This window comes from Haliaeetus albicilla, chromosome Z (assembly GCF_947461875.1).
Source record: "Haliaeetus albicilla chromosome Z, bHalAlb1.1, whole genome shotgun sequence".
In the NCBI taxonomy this organism is placed as follows: domain Eukaryota; kingdom Metazoa; phylum Chordata; class Aves; order Accipitriformes; family Accipitridae; genus Haliaeetus; species Haliaeetus albicilla.
In genome coordinates, this window is record NC_091516.1 from 14,083,682 (window position 1) to 14,109,376 (window position 25,695).

General features: G+C 37.3%; 1 protein-coding gene across 1 annotated transcript in view; it reads right to left on the minus strand.

The window, feature by feature from the left end:
• The window catches only part of SV2C (synaptic vesicle glycoprotein 2C), a 118,473-nt gene that overhangs the window by 60,619 nt on the left and 32,159 nt on the right, over positions 1-25,695 (minus strand). Inside the window, exon 3 of the mRNA XM_069775682.1 lies at positions 6,362-6,542. Within this exon, the coding sequence (XP_069631783.1) occupies positions 6,362-6,542 (181 nt within the window). The remainder of the gene's footprint in view (positions 1-6,361; positions 6,543-25,695) is intronic.

A 25,695-nucleotide genomic window follows, 5' to 3' on the forward strand; every position in this document is an offset into this window, starting at 1 on the left:
AATGGAGTTAAGCCCAGTTGGCAGCAGGTCACAAGTGGTGTTCCCCAGGGCTCAGTTTTGGGGCAAGTTCTCTTTAATATCATTACCAGTGATCTGGACGAGGGGATCGAGTGCACCCTCAGTAAATTTGCAGATGACACCAACTTGGGAGGGAGGGTTGATCTGCTTGAGGGTAGCAGGGCCCTACAGAGGGATCTGGACAGGCTGGATCAATGGGCTGAGGCTGGTTGTATGAGGTTCAACAAGGCCAAGTGCCGGGTCCTGCACTTCAGTCACAACAACCCCATGCAGTGCTACAGGCTTGGGGAAGAGTGTCTGGAAAGCTGCCTGGTCGAAAAAGACCTGGGGCTGCTGGTTGACAGCCAGCTGAGTATGAGGCAGCAGTGTGCCCAGGTGGCCAAGAAGGTCAATAGCATCCTGGTCTGTATCAGAAATAGCGTGGCCAGCAGGAGCAGGGAAGTGATTGTTCCCCTGTACCTGGCACTGGTGAGGCTGCACCTTGAGTACTGTGTTCAGTTTTGGGCCTCTCACTATGCGAAAGACACTGAGATGCTGGAGTGTGTCCAGAGAAGAGCAACCAAGTTGGTGAAAGGTCTGGAGCACAAGTCTTAGGAGGAGTGGCTGAGGGAACTGGGGTTGTTTAGCCTGGAGAAAAGGAAGCTGAGGGGAGACCTTATCGCTCCCCACAACTACCTGAAAGGAGGCTGTAGCGAGGTGGGTGTTGGTCTCTTCTCCCAAGTAACAAGTGACAGGACAAGAGGAAATGGCCTCAAGATGCACCAGGGGAGGTTTAAATTAGATATTAGGAAAAATTTCTTCATGGAAGGGATTGTCAAGAATTGGAACAGGCTGCCCAAGGAAGTGGTTGAGTCACCATCCCTCCAGGTATTTAAAAGATGTGTAGATGTGGTGCTTAGGTCCATGGTTTAGCGGTGGACTTGGTAGTGTTAGATTAACAGTTGGACTCGATGATCTTAAAGGTGTTTTCCAACCTGAATTATTCTATGATTCTACACTTTTTCTTTTGATAGTTTTCTGTCATGTAGGCTCTCTACGTTATTTACATGTTTCCCTTGTCTAGTCTTTCTCTCCCTTTTGTATAATCTTCCTTTCCTCATAAGAAAACTGTTCTCCCAACAGTCTTAGCAAAGACAACTTCTCTCCCAGCTATGCCAGGTTTACATTAGTGAACCTTTACCCAGAGCTGAAGCTGCAAGGGCTGGATCAAAGCTATTTGGAAAGCTCAGACCTTGCCAGCTGCTTTCTTGGCTTGACTGAGAAGTGTATCTACCCTTTTGGCATACACTATGAACTTTGAAGCCAGTCACCTGCAGAGCTATTCATTAGATCGCAGTGTAAGAACACTAACAGCCTGGGTGGGAGACAGCTGGGAGCTGGAGAGGAATTAGAGGTGGCAGGGTGAGAGGACACAAGGTGTTTCATGAGAAAGTGGAGCAAGAGGGTATGAAAAGATAAATATGACATAATGCTAAATACTGATGACACACAATAATAAAAGCAGCCTGTTGGTCCAGATCTGGAGTTCCTGAAGGCAACAGCTTCTGTAGGCCAACCATCTTGTGCTGTGTCTACATGGTCCCTATCTCTGCTGGAACATTTTTACAGTCGTTATGCATATAGACCTCTTGCATGTCCTTCCTGTCTTGGCCATTAAAAGGAGGGAGATACAGGACACTAAGAGTTTCTCACCACTATACATAATACACAGAAGTTGTGGTAAAAGTCAGCATAGGTGGATTTACACAGGCAATCACCTCAAAACTGCTAGTCACAAGAAACTTCATGCACAGTTTTGGATTTTTGCTAACCGTTGATTCCTTGCAAGAGTGTGGAAGAATTTAAAAAAAAGATCTAAATGATGAGTTTAGTACTACTACATTGTCACTGGGACTCTCAGGTAGATCCCAGTAATGTGGAAGGAGTACTGCAGCTAGCTTTAGAGATATTTTCTGAGAAGGGATTAAGAAAGCTGTCTGAAGGTGAGTCTCGGATTTAATGAAGTATAGTCTAAAGTCTTCTGGAAAAGGAATTATACAGCAGAACATCTCAGGAGAGACTCTTATTCACAACGGGCAACAGGCAAGGAAAAGGCATCTTAATGGCTTCTAGTTACATAAGTTAACCACATCTAAGCTGTATTTCCTAATATTTCTGTGGGTTTGGAGAAGATATTTGGCCAAACTGGCAATTTTGGCAAATTAAAAGAACTCTCTGTAGTCTGGACATAATGTCTGGTTTGTACAATAGGACACATTTATTTAACATTTTTTACTTTGCTCATGAAAAAGAATCAGTTTCATCTTGGAGCAAACATATGAGGTTGAAGAATTTCTAAACTGTAGTTCGTCTCAGGTTATTTATTTCAGCTAGCTTTTTACCACATGAATACTTTGATTACTCTTAAAAGTAACATTTTGGCTGGATAAGTGTGATATGTTTTCCCAAATTGTATCATCTTTGGTTATTTCAAAGAAATCAAATGAAATTTGCTAGGATAATTCAAATATATAGTGCACTTTTAAGCACTTTATTCTAAACTGAGTTGTTGTACTCAGAAAAACTGCATTTGAAGTTATCTAAAAGTATCAGAAGTATTACATTGAATAAATACAATTTTTTTGTAACAGAAGGTAGATAAAATTCTCTAGCTGAGAATAATATTTCACAGTGGCAGTGTTGAATAGGCAACAACTCCAGTTCCATTCAAGTTAACAGCGATGTTATGAGTCATGTTCTGGTATTAGAGAAACTTTCCTTTGACAATTTCAAAGACAGATGTAACAAGATGCTTTTTGATGATAAATCTTTGCACATTCCCCCAATGGCTAATGACAAATACAGCTCACAGTTTCTTGTCTAGGTCTTTTTACTTTGTAGGGAACTATATCTAAAGCCTTCCTAAGCCTTTATCAGGTTTTGGATTCAATTTCCTTTTGAGCTTTGATTTTGGATTAATCAATGGAAGAATCACAGTTACGGTATTTTTTTTCTGTAAAAGGAAATGATTTTGCAGACTGTCCAACATTTCTTTACTGTTTTCACTAGCTTAAGTTCACCTTTCAGACTTTCATATCCCTCAATGCCCTTTACTTAGAAACATCTTAATATTATTTATACTGTTTCGTATTCCAAATCACTTCTTTGCATGCAAAATTTTTACTAGTTTTTGGCTTTTCAGATGCAAAAAAAATTATTTGCAGGGATATTTTTCTGCTGAGCAGTTTACTTCTATAAACACATTTTGACTGCAAGAGTATCTGAGAAGAATCTATTTTATAGTATTTTAATAAACAAAATTTATCAGATACTGGTTTTATTGTTCATGCTTCTTAATCTATTTTTATATTACCTAGAAGATAACAGACCAGTTTAAACTCGATACACCTAAATGATTCTATATTTTTTGAATACTTCTTAATATTTTGTTGACTTAATTACACGAAATTGTCCAGACAACTTTTTGCCCCTTCAGAATGCTCTTCTCCAATCTGAGTAACAATACTATTTTGCCTTTAAAATATATCATTCAGTTTTTTGCTTAAAATTATTCCTATTTCATATTTGGGCTCTGATTCACACAAAACTACTGGAACAAAGCCTCCTCCCTTGGTAACAGAGAGATATATTCAGTGTCTTTCACTAAGAAAGGGGAACTGACAGCTAGTGTCCAAAGACAGGACCTCTAAGATGAGGAGAGGTTATAAAGAGAAATTAAGTTGAATTTCTAGTCCCATTCAACTGACACAATTCCTTTTTCATTCAAGCAAGATGTGGGATGTAGTAAAGAATGCAATAAATGTTCAAGATTTAATTCAAACCCTTTAAGCAAATTTCCTGTCATACTGCAAAAAGATATGGCTTCAAAGCTGGTGCAAACGTCTGGGAGTTCTTCAGTGAGCGATACCATAAAGAGTTTGCCTTCTTGCACAGCAGCTGATGCAAAGTGTCTGGAGACAGAGACCTGTAAGATGTATGCTCTAACAGTGGGCATATTTGTGCCCAGCTGTTTAAAAATGAAAAGATATTACTTTGCTGCCTCTGCAGCTGGAATGTTCTAGTCTCTCCCTTCTTTCTTGGTGCTTGGCACATGATGTGTCTGTTGCTGTTACAGCCACTCTCAACATAAGATCATATCCAAAACAGGATCAAAAAACAGAGGAAAGGCAGATGTGACAAAAATACTATCTTGAATATGGGTCTTAAGTGAAAAGTAAGCTTTCTCTGAGAGTGAGTGAGCAGATGAAAAAGAAGGGCTCCAAACATGCAAAATCTGGTGGAAAAACTGCATCATCACAGGCAAACAGTGAGAACAGGAAAAGAAGAGCTTTCCCTCACCTTGAGGGTATTAAGCTCAGATTCAGTTCTAGAAACCTTGTGTCTTTTATGATGCAACTCTGATACCAGCTGAAAGAGGTTATTCTGAGGAGAAATCTGGTCTTTGAAGAAAACAGCAAATGTGAGCCAGCCATGAATCTTTCTCTGCAGTAATTGCTTTGAAGAATGACTCTGCATTCTGTCTTGTTTTTTTTGTTGTTTTTGGTTGGTTGGGGGTTTGGGGGTGGGGCAGGAGAGGGGGGTCACATTTAAAATGTAATACATGGTGGCATATTATCTATGATCTATTCATGCAGCTCTCAAAGACTAGGTAGGAGGACTTTGGACACAGTGGGGACTCACACAGAGGTATAAGATACAGATATGAAGGGCCTGCTCCTTCAAAGACCATTAATCATGGTGAATGGATGAATACAAAATAGTACCTGCTTCCCAATCCAGGACATATACTTATCATGAGTAAAGCTACAGGCACTATATGTTTACTGGAAAAGCTACTGTTAGAGATGAGGAGGAGACCCTTGCAGGCAAGTTTGGCATTAGGCACAACAAATAAATATTTTGCTGTATGCCCCAAGAGGGACAATCTGGGTGAAAGCCAACAGTGTCACAAACCTGTCTGCCAAAAGACAAACCTTTGTCACACAAGGATCCAGTACTGCCCTCATGAAGTGGGCAGGCTAAGCAGGAGTGCCACAAGCTTCTGCATTTTGACAGGATCATAGAAGAGTGGAAGTGTCATGCAACATGATCGATATTTCTCTAAGGAGAGACAAAACATAGCACATGGAACTAATAGTGACCTATGATATGAAAAACACTTAAATAAGCTGGACAGGATTTTTTTGGTTTGTTTTTCTAAGTCTTTCTATAGAATTAGAAGTTGCCATTTCCTCTTGATCTCTTTTAAAGTCATATCTGAAAATATGGTGACAGACTAAGATGATTCCTCTAGCAAGAGGACTCCTCACACCTCCTTCCTCTGTCCCCTTGCCCTTCCATCCCCCTTTCTAAATCAGTTTAATAGTACTCAGTGCTATGGTAATTTCTTTTTGGCATGGGTGTCTACTCCTACCTTACTTCAGACCAGTTCAAGGGGGATCTAAAAGTGCAAACATCACACAACAGTGTTAGTACATTATGGCTACATAAACTACAGCCAGCAAACCATACAAGCAGTGGACTTCATGTGATGGCTTTATGACACAGCATACAGTGCTTTGTCTGCCAGCTCCTGTCTGTTCAGCATCCTAAAGATTGACAGTGACCTGAAATGGAATTGTAACTGGGACTTTTGATCTGAACCAAATAATTACCAGAATTGCTAAGCTAACTGCTCTGCAGAACAGAGCTCTTGATCATCCAAGGGTGCAGTAAAGGTAGAAGCTTTCTCATAGTAATTTACTTGCGTATCCCAATCTTTGCTCATGTAAATTTAAAATTATAATTGACCATTACCAATATCTTAAACTTTTCCAAAACCTGAGAAGTTATATAAAGAAAAAGTAAATCAAACACAGGGCCACAAACACCATACTTCTGGAGAGAGCAATAATATTTGCCACACTCTAGGGACCCGTTTTAAATTTGACAGTCTTGACTGCAGGGGTATTATAAACAATATTAGGCACACAAAGACATTAGAAACTTTAGAAATATTAGTGAAATCTTACAGTACACACGTGAAAAGGGTATTATTTTGCTGACTGAACAAGCAATACATAGAGAAGCTGAAGCATAAAAGTTAAGCAATTTGATCAAGTTCACAAAGCAAGTCTTGCAAAATAAGACCAGAACTCAATCTCACAATTTGCAGTCTGTGTCTTTCCCCTAAAATCATCATTCTTCCCCTTCAGGTTGTTATTTAGGAGTGTAGTAGCTACCTTGTTTAATTCTCTTGTTCCTGACACAGACTAGATTTCTACATTAAATAATGTGCTTTTGCGAAGAGGAAAGTTTTATTAACACACAGAATTGTGAAATGAACAAAACCAGAGGAGCTTACCCAAATCCAGAAAACAAGCGACAGAAGAGGAAGAAGCCATAGCCCTGGACAAATGATGAAAGGAAGGCAAAGAATCCATTGACAGACATGCATATCAGGAGTGACTGTCTCCTTCCCACCTTGTCTGCCAAGCCTCCCCAGAAGAATGCCCCCACCATCATCCCAAGGTACACTATGCTACCTGCAATACACAAAAAAAAGAGATGTTGTTTTGTGAGCTGCATAACTGACCACAGTTGACCACACCAAAAATAGTTGATTTTCTGTATTTACAAAACAAACAGTATAGAGATTAATTTCTCCTTTCTCAGTGAATATAAATTATATACACATCTTCGCAAATATATCTAGGGAGAACAGATTTCCTACTGTGTCTTTGTCATCTGTTACTAGACACGCTGAAGCTTAATATAATTATTAAACAAGGTGCCTCTAGCTAAAATAATTAAAATACAGGCAAATAAGACTGAATGGGAGAAAGAATGCCACTATTTCCTCAGTAACAAACTGCATTCATTTTAAATACTGCAAAAATTATAACTTCCCCTACAGGAACAAAATTGTCTGAACATTTCTAGAATATAAACAGGCCTGTAGGGCATTAATCACTGGGAGTAAGATGTGCTAAGTCTAAAGGAAGCTAATTATGAGACAGACATTTTCCATTTGAAATCTATAGAATCATACATGTCCAGCCTGATTGGTTTTTTTCCTCCTGCTTCAGTGTACTGCTTTATTTAAAAAGACACTGTCCTGTATACAGAAAAGCACTGGAATGTTTTGGGTTTGGTTTTTTTTTCCCCCCAGAATTTTGAACATATATATTACAGTTTAGCTACACACATTAAAATCAATTAGGGAAAAATTATTTTGGGGTGATTTTTTTTAATGCTAATGATGTTTTCAACTTGAAGTACTTTCCCACAGAAAGATAAGTTGAAATATTTAACACTTTGACCATTCACATCTTAGCATATTGTACATTATTTCCTTTCCAGGGAAAAACCTTCTGTGGGACATTTGGCAAAAATGCACAACACATTGAGCAGACTGTCAGAAGAAAAAGTAGTTCCCAAGCTTTGGACAGAACCAACCAGATTTGTATTTTATTTGATATATGTAATTCTTCTCGCACCTAATTTCTTATTGAACTACCCAAATTGGGTTTTATCTACCTAGCAGTTGCTACGATCTTATATGTCTACCACAGAGCAGGAATTAAATACAAAGTAGCTGCAAGCAGCTAAAATACTAGCAATCCTTGTCCTGTGTCTCTTGTTGATCAGCCACAAGAACAAATTCACCAGCAACTCTGCTGGGCTTTAATTGCTGTTGTCTAAAATTCTGGCCTCCAGAAGAATCACCTCTGCCCTGCAGAAAGTAGTTGTAAGGGAAGGAAAGCTGAAAAAAAACTCTTAAATGCCTGGGCTCGGTGAACTGCATATTAATGTAGAGGTCACTCATCAATATTTCCATGCCTGGAATTCCAGATGTCCACATCCAAAGTGCTGACATCTGCAGAGTCTCATGTACCCCAAAATGTCCCTGTTCCCTCTCATGTTTTGTACAAGTTTCCACTGCTGCTACCTTATGAGATACCATTTTAAAATATTTGATAGAACACAGATTGTGTTAAATGTATATTAACAAACTAGAGAGTTATATTTTGTTCAGGTGAATATGCTGGTTTTATCAATGCCCTTTGCCACTGAATGTGACAAATACCAGCAAACCAGTCTTTTCTGCAGCTGCCTTTTTAGCCAACATAAAATAAGAACAGGATATTTCTTAGACTGGCTGTCTTCTCCACGTGTCCCTCAGGACAGGATGACAGATCCATTGCTGCTCATCACAGGAGCATTAACTGTCTTTCTACCTAGGCAAGAGCAACAAGCTCCTTAAGAACAACAGTTAAATGTCTTCTCAAAACAACTTTTGTCGATGAACATGTTCTAGCCGTTACTGCATTCTTAGTCTTTCATCAAAGGATATTGATGAGAATGTAAATAAATCCAGAATTTGCAAAATTACTAACATATCTTTGTTCTTTCCTTTTAGCCAGGAAGGACACAGACACTACAATATTCTTTTTTGGTTTAGCGGTATTTAGCAACAGACCTTTATCAGATAGCTCCTTCATTCTGATCAGAGATTTTTATACCAATAATTGAGAATTTCCTGAGAATGTACACCCAGCTTGTACATTTTCTAGTCCTAAAGAGTCAAAGCTTGGCGAGTGGCTTAGTGTATTCACTCAACTGCTTTAAGATCTCTCCTGTGGGCAAGGTTACTGTATCAGGCTGCAGGTAGACCAGTACTCACAAGCAGTTTGGAAACTCCATCCAGGAGACCTGGTGCTTTCTTCTCAATATTAGTTGAATGAAAGAACTTAGCAAAAATAGTTCAATAGCTGCATTGCCAGCAGACTGATTTCAAAAAGGCAAATAAAATGGTTAATTTTTACTCTTAAAGTGAAATTCCTCACATTCTTTCATACATAAGCATTGTTGGGCTTTCCGAGTCAACAGTCTAGTATCAGAAATACTCAGAGAAGGCCAATCAAAAAGTTTTGCATTTCTTTATATAGATAACTTCGAAATATTTTATGAAAATAGTCCTAATTTTACCAAGTAACTACTTTCCTCGTGATGCACAGAAATATCAAAACACTATGAATGATGAAAGTAAAAAGTTTCCAAGTCTTGAGAGTTTAAAAACATTAACCTTCCTTTTTGATGACAAGTCCTTTGGTCATTGTACTGTGCTTTGGCCTCTCTTATACCCATGTAATTCTCCTGAAGAGCATTCAAAAGATGCTGCTAAAAATAATATTCTCCTCCTATCAATAAACTGCTATAAATAAGCTGCTCTCTGAGCTGCACCATTAGTTTATTCATTCCCATTATATTAACTCTGAATTTTTTCCTAATTGCCTTGCAGACCCTCCACGATCCTTCTCCCCCACCAAAGATCTGTATCCCTTCTATCCTGAACCTAATGCAGCTACCAGTGATACCTGTTCAGTATATTTTCCTGTCTTTCTTCTTTTTCATATTTTCCATCTCTCTTTACAAAGAACATAAACCTGCCTGCAGCCCATAAAGGGAGTCCCCTTCCTCTCAGCTTTCAAATCATTCCTTAAGACCTTTCCTCCTGCAGCAATATTCACAATAAGCTGTAAAACCGACAAGTGCCAAAGAATAACTCTATGAACAGTTAAAATAGCTAAACAACCACCTAAAAAATGCAAGTAACCAATGACAACAGATTATCATTTTGCCCTTCATCATGTCTTCCTTTCCAGCCTTTGTAGCTCTTGTTTATTATGTCATGCCACTGGTCAGAACACAAATTTCCTGAGGAAAACACTATAATTTTTTTGTACACCTTTCATAAATCACATATTACATTTTGCATAAATTTATATAAGTAAAAATCAAATATCTTGTTGTTGGTCACACCTTGCTCCCTTTTCTCATTATCTGGTCATCAAAACAATAATTGCATGGGTGTACATATACATATAAAGATTTTAATCTAGCATGTAATCCTGAGGGTGGTACTCCCTTTTTGAGCAGCTACTACTGACCACAAAACTGGCTGCTTTTCTTTTTCTTTTTGGTACAGCACACTTGCACCTCTAAAGAAGTTAGCTTACACAGCGCAAGGCACACACGAATTTGACATCCAGCATGATCCTAAAAAAATATTTTTAAAAATTAAGTTTTATTTTAAAATACAAGGACTACTAATGATATCTGTTACCTAAGTCTTTGATTTCCCCACAAAGTAACATGAAATCTCAAGCTCTGTCATTTGGTGGAAAGGCACTGAGAAGAAGCAGGTGGCAGCTGAAGAGAAACTCACACCATGCTAAAATGAATATTCTCTTCTGTTGTTCTTTTATCAAGTTTTAACAACCTGTATTTTCTTTCCACAGCAGAAATTCTACATCCTTCAGTGATTTTCCCCATTGTACAAATGTACAAAATACACGCTTTCATCCTCTTCAGATGAGTGCACCCGAGTCTGGAATTAGTTTACACCATGCACACACTTTGGCTACCAGGTAGCTAGGTATTTTTTAAATGACTGTACACAGCATCTTTCAGGTTGCTAGCAATGGCTTAACCTTACAAAGCAGCAGACCAAGAACTCCCTCAGTATCCAAATGCTAGTTATGGGCAGCTTAAGCAATGGGATAACAATACATGCATGATCAGTCACTGAGGTTCAGTTAAACAGTATCTTACTCCTTGTGCTGCCATAACTTCATTACTTGCCACAGTCCGTTACAATTTGTAGCCTGGTATCTAAATGATAGCCAAACCCTTCTGACGAGTCAGTTGGTAAGTATACACTTCACTGAGAGAAAATAAAGCAATGAAATTAAAGTCACTATTCCTTGCAACAGAGAGACTCAGGCTATGGGACTCACAGATGGTTGTCTTTTGCTTTTGCTAACACACCTATTAGACATATAAAACTAGCCTGAAGTTTCTTTTTTCCTGTTGTGTTGTTTAGGTCATTTGTCTGGGTGAGGAATGTATTTTATACAACTGGAAGTACTCTTATTAAAAAAAAGACTTAGAATAAGATTAAAATGTTATTTATATTTTGGAAACGAGTTTATAAATGTGGTCCTAAGACAGCTCCAAGAGGAGAAAAGCTCCTTTCCTGTACTTTAATCAGTGTTTTATTTACTTGTACTGGTCTCTTCCCATATGCTATTGTTTAGAGTATAACAATTCATAGTGAAAGACTCCAATGCCTATAAGTAGCATAATGCATTATCTTTGTTTTAACCCTGATGATCAGCATATTCAGAGTTTAAAGATGATAATCTTTCAGAACTATACTTAATTATAATTTGTTATTAGTTTCTTTGATCAGAAAGGTTTTGAAAACAATCACAACCCATGCAGCAACTAACTTCAGTCAAACATAACATCTAATTAACTGTTTATAATACTAGGTAATTAGAGGAAAAATATTTTCCATTAAGACAGCAAATATAAGAAAACTGTAATAACTCCAGAATTGGCAGAAGAACTTAATTTTCTAAAGCCACCACCTTTGGATGTCTAAAACCATCTGTGTAGTCACAATATTGGATCTTCATTTCTTATTTGTTATATTATGCCATTCACCTCCTCAGAGATACTAACACTCCAACATTCTTACATAAAGAATGGCTACAAACTAATATTCTTCAGTAACAAGTATTTCTTCTTTTCTCTAAACAGTGCTTGAAGTGGTGGAACAACAAGCTCTATATTTATGGAATGGTAAATTTTTAATTTGTAGATCTAAGAGGTCAAAGAGTAAAACATCAATTGTTCAGCCATCTGAAAAGGCTGAACTGGTTTTGTACTGTTTTCCAAAACACATGTGAGGCAGCCACTATATTAACTAAAATTAAAATTTTGCGTGAGTCTTTGTAAGTTCAAGACTTCTCAAGCCATGGATTTCCTTTATCTAAATCCTAGCTGTTTCCCACAGCAATCATTTTGTGTCTTAACTTCAGATGTTAAATGATTGCTCTTACCTAATAATATGCAATATATGCAAATCCCCAAATGTCACAGCATATCAGGCTCTTTTTCTATTACTACTCCTCAGACTAATCCACTCTTCTTGCCTTCCCTTTCAGGACAGCTGCAGACAGGCTTCAATCTGCAATTTCATACTCTCTAATGCAGATGCTTATTACACATTCATTTTGAAGCTTTTTGCTCTTCTGCTTAATACATATTTACAAAGAGTCAAGTCTAACTTACTACTACATTATTGGAATTATTTTTAGAAGTCAAGGTAATAGGGTTTGTCTGTTTAAATACATGAAGGGTATAAAGCTATTTTAAAATGAATGCTGAAGCTTTTCATTCTCGATATAAGTTTGTACAGTGTTTATCACACTGCAGTGACTCTTGGACCTTCGAGTGTGACTTGCAACTGAGTAACCTGTATGCTTAGTTCACTAATAGCAATAATTCCAAAGTGACAAGTCTTCACATGACAGACCATTTAGCTTTTGCGTATTTTTTAGCTGCTTAGTGCAGCTACAAGACATTCTCAATATTGTTCACAGCCAGTAAAAAAGGACAACTTTATCTCCATAATAACTAAAGAAAGATATAAATTCACACTCATTGAAATGAAGGAAGATACTGAATCCCAGGGAGATCAGTGGGAAAAAAAACAACCTTGTCTCCTCTTCTGAAACATGCTGAGCAATACAGAAACACTAATGAAGGGAAGAAAATAAAAAAAATATTGTTTCAATCCAAAACAAGTTTTAAAAAATGTTTATTAATTTCCGAAAGTCTGTTCCTCTAGATTCACACAGGATTACAACTCAGGGATATGCTGTAATGTAAAACCATATAGCATACAATTCATAGCTTAAATCAATCAAATAAAAACAATACAATAAAAAGTCCCTCTGCTCCATCAACAGAAAAAAGAAAACAAGCATCTCCTTATACCACTTTCAAACACACCTACAAATATCTGATGACATTTAATCTGATACCAATCCAGAAACTTCACATAAATAGAAATCAAGTGAACTGTATCTGGTTCTCAGAGAAAGTGATCCTATTCTCAGACAATACTGATGAACTGCAATAGAAAAACTCAACCATGAAAGTCAGGAAAATGGAACTGAAAGCAAAGGTGAGCAAAAGCAAGGTCATACTCAGCTGACCAGCATAGATAGGAAAAGGAAAGAGAAAGTAACTCAACAGTTCAAACCTATTTATGATCAGTAAATAGTGCAAACCTATCAGTAAACAGTGCAAACCTATTTAGGATCTTTAAGATAATAGGGGAAAAACCATCATCAGCAACACAAGCAATTCAAACAATACAGGTTTGTAGTAGTATGACAGGCATAATTTGAGGATTGATTTAATCGAAGGAAAACTGTCATGAGATAGCCAAGTACTGTACTTTTAAAGAGAAGCCTCACAAACACAAAACAAAGATGGACCCTAGAAAAAGTACAAAATATTAAATGGAAATTAAAAAAAACAAATAAATACATTTTTTCCATATTTTTTCCCTTTCAAAAGGATCAAGTGCAAATTTTCCTGACAACTGAACTCAAAAAGGGAAGTAGATGTAGAAGCCCACTATGGAACCTCCAAGATAGTTGGGAGACAACTGAAACTAAGTGAATGGGACTTATGGTATATTCAGAAAGCACTTAATGCAGGACAAAATTTGGCAATACAAAATTTTAGGTCAACAAAATTTTAGACCAACAAATACCTACAATATATTTGCCTTGATTTAACATTGAGACTGAAGTGAAAATGGTCTCACAGCATGGCTACCCACACTCATCACCCACCTGTGCTCTTACAAAGGCCAAAGATGAGCCAGGAAGACAATTTTTTTTCTTGGGAGGAAAGGAGAAGTGAGAACAGTTCCGTCCTCTCCATGAAATAAAAAAACCCACATTATTTTCCAGGAGAACAACTTGCATATATTTCCAAATCATTAATCTACTCCAGTGTGTGTCCACCTTGAGGGAAATTCCAGAGATGAAAACGCATAGCTGGAAAGGTTTTGACTTTTCCAGAAATGCCATCCATGTGAAAGTCAAAGGGTCCCACAACCATCTGTCACACAGATTTCATTTAGGTATTAGTTATTTTTTTTTGTTTCCTCTGGCATGCTTGTATTAATTCAGCTGATGTGCCTAATATGTCTACTTTTGATTTGTTTCCTGTATCTCAGGTCTGTATGCTATTAACTCTCCTTACAGTTCTGGGGATGTTCAGCTTGTATCTAAAATTTACATAAGCAGGTGTGCTAATACATGTGGTTTTTACTTTTACTAATGAAATAATACTCTGTCTTAACAGATGAGTTTCCTGTGTACTTAGATATTATTTTAATTGAAACACTATAATAACAAAAGGAATAACTGCCCCTGCTTTTCCTCAGATCCAAATTAGATAAATTAATAAGTGCATAGACAAAGCTCAGTAACTGCAGAGTTTGTGACAGGTAGTAGATTACTTGCTAAGATGTGGAATTTTCTTCACAGCTGTATCTTCTGATAAGGCAGCAAAATAGAGAATATGGTAAACCAGTACTTTTGCAGCACATTGTCATCATCACTTCTGCTTTAAGAATGTTATCATGTCAATAACTAAGTCTTTAAAAAAAGTACCACCTACTACCAGATGCTAGCATCATTTTTATTTATTCCATAACAGATTTCTCAGAATAAAAAATTGATCAGGGTTATTCCATTTTATTCATTAGGACCATTTACAGACTGAATACTGGTAGTGATTATTGCAGCAAACAGGAGCACAATGCTACTGCTATTGCTTGGCTAGCTAAATCAACAATGGATTTTAGAGAAAAAGACCAAAGCACTGCTTCCTTGATACTCACAACAGAAATAAGCAATCAATATTCAAATTTAGCAACGTGGGGCTGTAGGAACGAGCCAAAATGTGGTATTTTTCTTCCCATATAAACAGTAATTTTACAAGATGGTAGTTACCAATATGCAATATATAGAGCACAGACTTTATCAAAAACTCAAGTAATCCCCGGTGATGATGTAAGCTGTTGACAGATTCCCTAGGTACTATCACTGAACATACTGTTTTCACACTATCTTATCCTCTGATCGAACAGTTCCCTCTGGCATTAGCAAGAAAATCCTAACAGACAAGCTTTGGATAAAACACACGTAGTTAAGCTGTCCTAATACCCCTAATTCCTATTTTCTTCCACTGCAACTGCAGAGGTTCCTCTGGATTTTTCTACTCTCAGATTTAGATGCTAAATTCAATGCACTCTTTGCCCATCTCTGAATTGACCCTGTCGTGCTAGAAATTGCTGTGACTTTGCAATTTGAAATGCACTTCCATGGCAATCCTGAGAATCAGAATGATTATAAATGCTGCATATGATTGCACTGTGCAATGTGCTACAATTAATTAAATTTCAAAGCAAAAAAATGTATTTTACTAAAGCTTTAAATTGCCCACGCAATTGTCTACATTAATCATCTCATTTCATATCAAAACTGTTCATTTTGGCTAAATGTTTTATTGCCTGAATGTTAATTTCTTACTTGCCTAGTCCTGCTTCTGACTCAAAACAGAGCAGAGTCCATGAATATCACTAACTTTTAATTAGTGTTGAATTAAAACAAAGCCCAAAGTACATACACCTACATTAATAACAGATGCATCCAACTCAGCAAATCAAAGCACATGATACTAATAACTAATTAATAAAACTGTGCTCCTAGTGAAGGTAACTGTACAATATTAAAGCTAACAGTTGATTATTTCTTCAGTGTCCTTGTAAATGGGAGGAAATAACTTTTTTTAAATTTTGCTTCATCCATACAGAGGCTGTTACCACCTTTGTTCCAATGAAGTGAAAAGATGGGGGAAGAGAAATGATACTACAAAAAAACACTTCCAAAACCCCCAAACAAACAAACCTCAAATCAAAGACTTTCCACTGGTTTCAGAATAAGACATTGAATTAGGCCTAACCTCATCAGAAACAGGTTGCCAAAATTAATAAGGGTCTGAAACTCACAGATCTCCCAAAGCACCTGACACAAGACATGGTCTACCCCAATCTAGCACACAACAGCATACAATGAAAAAGGAAACTTCCATTGCTAATGGGCCCACATCTTCTTTCTGCTTTCCCATTTAGAGTCAATAAAATAGATTAACTAATCCAATGTCAGAATGAAGAATGGCAGATCAGAATAATCCACTGTATGGTGCCAGTACACCTGCAGGTGCTGGTGATGCTAAACGGGCCTCTTAATTACATATTTACAATAGTGCCAGGAGGCACTGTTATAATATCTATATGGAAAATTGTTTAGATGACTGCATCTATCCGTTCATGATCTGGGTTTAAGAAGAGTTGTTGTTAGTGGCAACTTCAGAACCAACCTTGAAAATCACCCTGAATTCTAGCAGATTAGGAAAATACTTGTGCTCTGTGAAAAAGAGGAGGTCTGACAAATGCCAGACAAAAGAAAAACACAGCACAATGGAGTCACGCATCACATGGGTTATATTCATCCATACTTCAACTTAATATGAGGTTCTCCACTGCTAACCAGTATACAGCAAATAATTTCAGTCCAGCTAACGTGACATGAAGAAATTTGCAAATGGACCACCTTTGCCTATCCTTGAGAATGCAGACCTTTTTTAACACTATGGATGTAAAGCCAGTGTCACTTTACACCATTTTCTTAATTTTCCTACTTTACATTACTCTCCCAACTTTCTACAGTCCCCCCCCAAAAGTCATATAAAAACATCTGTCTGCCTCATAAACGGGTTTCTGGGAGTCTTTGAAGACACTTTGTTCATCACATGTTTATCCTAAGAAAAGCTTATTTGTTAAGAAAAGCTAGAATAACTTGACGTATGTAATGTGTCATCAGAAACTTGGTTTTGTTTCCACTAGCTGGAACAAAGACTGGTAGATGTCGGATAAAAGGGTCATTGGTTTAAGAGAGCCAGGGAACAACATTTTACAGTTAGTGGTAGGGAAATGCCTATCTAGAAGTCTGAGTAGTAAGTAGAGTTGGCCTGGGTGTAAAATCCAAGATTTCAATGAAAAAAAACCATGGAGAGAACTTCCCTAAGTCACCCACAGTTCCAGTTACATAATAAATCTGCAAGTAATTCCTCCTGGACTCCTGTGGCCTGTTTGTTTATTGTAGTATGTGAAACTGCAAAACCTTACATTTATATCACCCCCTCCTATCAAGCCTTCCAACTTGTATAGGTCCAAAAAAGTGCTGAAAAATGGGCAAGAATAAATTAAAAAATAAACTTTATTATAAATGTCATTAAATAAAAGTGGCCTGGACAAACTGTTAACTATCACTATAGCTGTTGTTAAACAAGTTTTTGCATGAATAGTTAAAAAAATTTCCATTTGTCATATTCATGTATCTATTCTAGCAGTAACTCAGTATCATTCGTTCAGTTAGGTATTTATACTTGTATAATTTAGTGACTTTGATTCTGCATCAGCTATGAAAGTAGTGATATTCCATACATTTGAAACAATACCAAACTGGTACTTCAAACAAGGCAACCAGTTGTGTACAGTGAGAATAGACGTACACATCACAAGGAAAGAATTACATCTGCAGTAGAATGCAGTCAGAGTAAATTAAAAAAATTATTTGTGTTCCATACTTTTCAGCACTGACATTCCCTTAAACAGCCAAAGTTCTGGAATAAGTAGCTATTTCAAACCTTATCTATCACAACGTACAATTTGCTTCCAATTCTTCAAAATATGGGTAGTGTAAGATAAAATGACAAGTGAGACTTTGAAAGGTTCTGAAGTCCTTGAATGGTTAAATCCATTGATAAAATGCATATGAAGAAATTTACTCAGCTGTGACAAAAAGCCATTAAATTATGTTTGTTCCATGTCTTAATGAAGTTCATTAACACTTTCTCTGTGAAAATATTTCTTCTTCTTGCTGAGGAGCTCATACGTCCTCTCTTTCGTCTCATAACTCAACATGCAAGATGCAAAATTCAGAGCTACAAATACACAAATAATGAAGATCAACATTTCTATAAAGAAAGCTTGCAGATCATAACTTAACTACTTTGCAGAATTAAGCAAACAGGGACTTGGAATAGAGTGGACCATCATATTTAAAATGTTCAGTTTGATTAAAAAACTCCATTTGACACATTGATTTAAGAAGTGAAGTATCACCAGCCAGAGATCCCATGGCAGTTGAGAAAGAGAGGAAAAAGTGGAGGCAACAGCCAAATTAAATGTGCGAAATCACTATGGCCCTCAGGCTTTTCCTTTGGGAGGCATTTCCTTCTTTTGGCTGCTTTTGTAAAGTTATAAATTTGTGTGATGTAAATGGTAAAGTCATTGATCTGTGATGGGATGGGCAGAGCCAGAAAATAACCTGCAATGCATAAAAAAGCAGCCCAGTGATTTTTATCTATTTTAGACACAATCAATCTCCAAGACAGAGATTTGAAGATGACTACAAGTGCATAATTATTTAGCTTTATTTTTGTGTACAAATAAACAGTACAAGCATGTTTGCACATGGTGGTAATGCATGTCTGTAAGTGGTTAAATGTACAAGTATCTTACCAGCTACTCAATCTTCACAAGTACATATGTTCTCCCAATTGCAGGCTGTATTTTTCATCATTTGAATAAAAGCAGGTTTCCCAATATCCACTGTACTCATTGAGTTCAGCTGAAGCAAGCATAGCTTAAACCTTGAAGAAATGTTATGTACTGGCAACAAATGTCTTGCTCAAAAAGTGACCTACTATTTTACTAGCTGTATGGACACTGATTGATCTCTGACATTGTTCCAAGATATACAAGTGTAGTTAGGTCCACTTAACTAAAAAAAGTAATAAGAAGTATTACATTACTGATGGAGCTCTCAAAAGATGAGTTGGTTAAAAGAGCATTTGGCTGTACTGAAAATGCATACAAACACCAAGGTTCTCAGTTATGAACTGCAATGCAGTCATTTCAAGTTGTCTTGTATTGAGTGTGTTACTGACTCTAAAACTGCATGGCTGAAACTGGGTATTGAGTCAGGGAAATACTATATTTAACCCCAAGCTAAATGGTGAACTTCTTAAAAGCAAAGAGTGAATATGTAAGTTAACAGTGTCCGATAGCTTATATTCCTCAGTTAAGCTGCATGCAGGAACACTGTGAAAGAGGAAAAACATTTGACATAGCAGTACTGTTCTCCCTGTAAACACCAGCTTCAATAAGGTCCTTTGGGAACAACATCATCCTCAGAAAAGGAGGGCAGCTGTGACCCACCTGAAATACTGGCTTATCATGGGAGCCTGCAGCAGCACAGAGGACTGAATACGCTGCATTTCATCAATGGTTCATATCTGTGCTCCCAGTTCCTGTCGTGTGACAAGTCCGTGATATTCCACGTGACGTGGGTTTAGTCCAGTTCATAACAGATAAAAATTGCATTGTATACTCTCTCCACTGTCCCTTTTTTCCCCTCAGAAAAGAAAAACAAACATAACCACCATCTCCACTGGTCCACATAATGTAGCTGCTTACTACAGATAAAGATCTGTCTCCTAAGTCTTCTCCTTCAAATATTTGTATTTGGAAGGCAAGCAGCAAAAGCACTGCAGTAGGAGTACTTTAATAATCTCATTGCAAGGGAACTGAACTGTACCAAAGGTGAGCAGCGTGCATGATGGCGTTAGTATTTCCGGTATCTCCTTCTGAAGGAATAAGACATTAATCCTACAGACCAGTTTTCACCTTGCTCTGGAATATTTAGCACACATTTCCATGACTGCAGCTCTATTTCTAAATCTTTCTATCACTGCTAAAGATTTATTACTGCTATTAACTGTAAGTGCAATGGACTCTCACTGTTATTTCAGTGAGATTCCTCACGCTCAAAGGCCTGCTATGGTTTCAGTAAGTTTTCTTAACCTAGATGCATTTCTTGTGAATACAGTAATTCTCACACCCATATATAAGTACCTAACATTTTGACATCTGTGCTCTCTTCAGTAAAATTTATAACACAGCCAAGAGTCCACATTAAAAAATTAGTTCTGAATCTCTTCCTCTATCCCTGAAGTCTAAAATAATTTTTAAAAGTAAATTCATCATGCTTTCCATAATAAAAATGTGGATCTTCCCCTGGAAGTTTCAACTCTATAAGCAGCACATCTACTAGCTGCACATGACACTAAAATAAAGAGTAGCAGAGCCTTGTTTTCCTTTATTTTACATCCTTGTGGTCTATTATGTCATCACAAATCTGGTACCCTGCAAATAACTGGAATATAACCAGAAAACACTCACTTTCTCCTACTGTAGTCCCTGCAGGAACATGCAAGAAATCTCACTTGTATCTAATGACCTATAGTAATATTTGACAATAAAAGAGAACAGTGCTATATGTAGATGCCTTCTTACAGCAGCAGAAGGAACTTCACTCACTGCCGTGTAAGGATGGTTTTGTGACAATCTATTAAAATTCAGACCTTTTAATAAGTAGTGTCAAATATATGGTTAACTGTGTCTTCTGCATGATAGTGTATGGAGGAACCATGCTGTCAAATCTAAGTATCACTGGAATTGAGTAGATAAGAGAAAACCATGACACCTGAAGCAGATTTGGTTTGAAATAAAGTCTTAAATGTTTGAATTTTAAGAGGAAATGCAAAACAGAAAATCAGCTGCTCAGTATTTTACTTCACCAGTTTTCAGTCTTTGAATTCTGGACTTGGCCCTGAAGATAGAATTTCAGTTAAGCCACAAATGTAACATAACCTAGCATAAACAAGGCTGGTTAAAAACAGTTTAATGAATTCACAAACAAAAGTAATCTTAACTGATCATTAAGATAAATACATTTAGTTTTCATGGCCTTTTTTGAAGCTTTAGAAGTACATTTATCTACAATTGGCAAAAAGAAAAATCTTGTGATAAAATGTTTATTTAGCCATCAATTAACAAAGACAAAATCTTTAGCTTCCACAGTAAATCATAGTACTCAAAAAAGATTAGCAATCTCACGAAAGGTCTTCCTCCCCTCCAAATCACAATGTCTCTAGGTATATGGCCTACACAGAGAATTAAATCTACTTAATAGGTGGGGAAACACAGGAATATCACAAGCACTGAACATCAAAGAAAACTCAACGTAAAATTTTGCTTAAGATCATTTAAGTTTGAAGATCCACAAGAGAAATCTCTCTAAAAGGGAAGTTTGTTGATTCAGCAAGAAGTTACAAGAATGAAACCTATCCAAACATGAAAAAGGGAAACCACAGTCTGAGAATAACAATTTGATTCCAGATTTGTCCATATATTTGCCTCTAAGGATGTATGCAAGTTGTCTAGTGATGTAGTAAGGTGCCTAGACATGTTGGAGAATCCCACTAGGCATGTAGATGCCTGAATATTTACAAAATGGTGCTGTCAGACTCAGATCCTGCAATCATTTATTCACTGACATTTTGTCTCATGTTCCCAGATTTCTGCCAGATCCAGAGACGATCCATACAGGCTCAGGAGGAGAACAAATAACTCAAGCTATATGATCTTGCCTAAATGAATTTAGACCCTAGTCTGTGTTTAAACCAGCAAGCCTACATACAATCCGTGAGTTCAGAACACTCTTTCCTTTAAATTTTAGTCAGGTATAAGAACCGCAATATCAGTTTTAGTTACAGGAAGTTGGAAGTGTTGTACATTTACAGACAGTTATTTTTCCATCTATGAAACCAGAAAAACTGGTTTGGGAGGGACATTTGGAGAGCTCTAGTCTGAACTCCTGCTCAGGGTTACCTTCAGAGCTAGATTACGTTGCTCCAGGCCTTCTTCAGTCAACTTTTGAAAATCTCCAAAAGATCCCACAGCTTCTCTGTGCAATGAATGTCTCACAGTGGTTGACTATCTCACTGTGAACTTTCTTCATTATACCAGAAGTTCCCTGGTTGCACCTTCTGACCTCCTCTGCTCCTCTGAGAAAAAATTGACTCCAGCTTCTCTATAGCCCTCCTCAATTATATCATAAATTGTACAGACAGATCCCCTCTTAGACCTCTTTTCTCCAAACTAAACAAGACCAATTCTTTTTTCTTCTTCTTACATGCCTTATATTCCAGCCCTCTAACCACCTTACTGGGCCTTTACTGGATTTGCCCTAATTAGTTACACTCTTCCTTCAGGTGGCTCCACAACAGGACAGAGAATCCCACATTTGGCCTCGCTGTGTTGAGAAAGGCAAATAATCACATCCCTACTTACTAGCCACTCTTGCCAGTGCAGCTCAGGATGTGGTTAGCCTTCATTGCTGCAAGGCATTGCTGACCCATGCTCAACTTGTTTCTTACTAGGAGCCCTAGATCCTCTTCCGCAGAGTTGTTTGCTGCCTAGCAGGTCAGTGCCTAGCCTATACCAGTGATTTGAGTCATTCTGTCCCAGGTGAAGGACTTGTATTTGTCATTGATAAGTTTCATGGAAGATATTTGTCAAATATAAAGTTGTTTCAAAAGATCAGTGCAAAACCAGAATGAAATTAAGTAGAAAAGATCTGGCACACCAGTACTTTTTAAAACTAAGAGGGGAACAAAACTCGGTAATCATCTGGTATTGTTAACAGAGTTTATAAGCACTTTGCATCAACTACTGAGCCTCTGGGGAGCACTTCCTCCCGTGTAAAAGGAAGGACTGTCTGGATTAGAACTATGCTGGGTTATGTTTAGTAGGCTTTAAAACAGAGTAGGTCTAGGAAGCATTGCATTAGAATAGCTAATACGCAAATTAGCAATCAATGCAGAAGTGGTAGCCACATGCCTGTTGTCCCAGGCTGAAAATTACTTCAGCCCAAAGGACCTAGTTAACGCCTCTGATACTCTTCTTCCTACAAATATTATACAAAATGTCATTATTAAATTCTGATAATATCAGAGAAAACTCTTACATCAAGGCATTATTTGACACTAAACATGGGATTTCAGAAAATCCTTTGATTCCTGAAGCAAGCTGTTTGTTGCTATTCATATTCACAATACCTGCATTATCAGCCCAGTGATTTACCACCATACTTGAGTTTTTTAGATGGAAGAAACTGTCTGTATGGCTCATCAGCTAAGAATATCTTTTACATATAAAGATTATTTCTGGTTTTGTTACTGCACTATAAGCCCTTATCAAGGGCTTGGATAACACATTGCTCAACACAATGGTAAGTAACACAGAACAAAAAAAGACTATTCATGCTCAAGAGATCATTCAGTCTAAACTTCATACAGAGGGTGATATATGGATTCAAAACAGACGAGGGAGACTATCAGGAAGCAATGAGGAACCATTGGCCTCTGGAAAGGACGGCAGTCAGAGCACATGAGTGGCTAACCTGGTGTAAGGTTTTGTTGGCATGAATTCAAAAAAAGGTTTAAAGAAGATAATCACTTAATCTTGGGACCTTTATAAGAATTTTTTTTTTCTAGTGCTGAGGTGAAAAAGTACAAAAAAGTGATGGAGGTATCTGTCTGAAAAGTGTGCCAACTGGTGCCACGAAGACTGGCATCATGGACCAGTCAAGTGGGAGTCCACCTGTATTTACTGCTAGCAATGGTGACAGCAGTGCTGCTGTCAAGAGTCTTGCACGTGAAGGTGAGCACTTACAGGTCCCATGGGAGAACCAGTGAGAAGATGGTCAGCAGTGGCATGTCATCCTGAACAGATATAGCTGGGAAAGGCTAGCTTTGCCTAGCTTAGGAAAAGGAATACTTCATTATTTCAGATGCAGAGATGCTGAGGAAAGAAAAGGCCATAATTTCGATTTTACAGAAAAAAAAAAAATCTATAAAACTTCAGAACAATCTGCATGCAAAGACATAGAAACAAAGTTATGTAGAAAAGTACATCCAAATCAGAGCCCAGAGAATTAACCTAAAATCAGTCCAGTTCTGAGCCCCATGTAAACCCAAAGGGATAAGATGCAAGCAGGAAAAGAATTAAAACAACGTATTTAGGCCTGCGCCTACAACCTGTCTCACGAAGGTACAGTCCTGCCTCACCAGTGCCAGAATCCAGGAGGTCAGCATGGATCCACATATGTGCAGGAGTTTACAAGTACAGCCAAGTTATAGAGCAGGGAGAAGAGACCTTTCCCTCATGCTTAGTGACATGTCACTGTAACCTTAAAAGACTTTAATCAAGTCAAGTTCCCCAATTTTAATAGAACAACTGCTTGGAGATTAAAAAACGTATTATTTTATTATTTAACTCAAAAGGCAATGAGAAACCAGTTCATGATTCTGATCAGCACTTTAATCATGTGACTTTATAGGCTTTGAAATGCTGCCGTTCAATCAACAGTGGCCTCAAACTCATACAATGATCAATAGGGAGGGAATTTGGGAAATTGCCCTGGTGCAAGCAAATTTAAAAAAAAGCAACAGGGACGATCTATGAATATTGTCACATGTTTTTAATTAGCTCATGTTCCCTAGTAAACTGTCATGACATGATGTATGAGAAATCAGTTTTTACAACTGAGTCAATGAGTGCTTTTTCAATAACAAATTAACATGTTCTTAGTGTGTTTCTTAACAGTCTAGAAAATTGCCTGAAAAACAAATATTGTGTATGTGTACCAGTACCAACTTATAACTCCTAGCACTAGTCCCATAACTTTAGTATTCTAACAACATTAAAGCCCTCTGGATTATGGAATCATAATCATGAAGAAATTATGCCTGTCTGGAAGACCCTAGTTAGGATGCAATTATGACGTGAAATGACAACAGCAAAATAATTGAAATGTCTGGCTGTGAGGGCCTAGTTATGATCATAGAAAAAATGTTTTTACTAAGAGTTCACTGCCATGATGAATATTTTGTATCACTGGAATTATGCCTATACTGTCTGCAAAGGCTGTATATCTACACTGGTTATAAGCAATAGATACATCAGTGTACTGACAAATTGCAGCCTATGATATATTTCTATTAGCAACGGGCAAATAATACCATTTTTTTGTGAAATTATTGATAAAACCGCCATGTGTTGCAATGCCTTCAATACACACTTGGAAAGTAACTGTTTATCTCTGTTCTTCCCTGCTTTTTTATGTTAATCTTTTAGCACAGAATTGTTTGTTTGTTAATACAACACGGAGGCTAGTGTTATACTATTACAAAAGAAAGATAAGGGGATATCCATTACAACTTCTGTATTTTAGGCATGAGAATACATTGCTTTCACACCAAAGCCTTCCAGAGTTGTTTCCTCAATTTTGTCAGTGAGCACCATTTATATATACACACATATACCTATATCTATGAGGTATTTAACAGCTTCTGTACTGAATTTTAGTTAAAAATTGACAGAGTCATTCCAATGTATCTCAAGACAGCATCATAAGAAGTCTAGTGACAGCAAAATCCTCAAACCTTTTCCTGACATGGGTCAGACCTTAACAAGTGACTGCCAATCCTCATGGCCACCTGCTACTGCGGGGACAATACTCCCCACTCCCAATTACAGACACCTCCTAAATGCTTACAGCAGGTGTTTAAATGAAACACTGTTTTTAGAAAATATAATGTATTTTCCCCCAGTTTTCAATTCCATATAACAGGTATAATGAAGAAAAAGTATTATGGCCATGTTCTCCACACTCATAACTGGACAATCAGAGAAACCAGGAGTACTAAAGTGTTCAGAATGTCTTAATTATGAAAAGATCCATTTCCCAGTTTAACATTTAATGTAAGTGGAAGGAACTGCATATG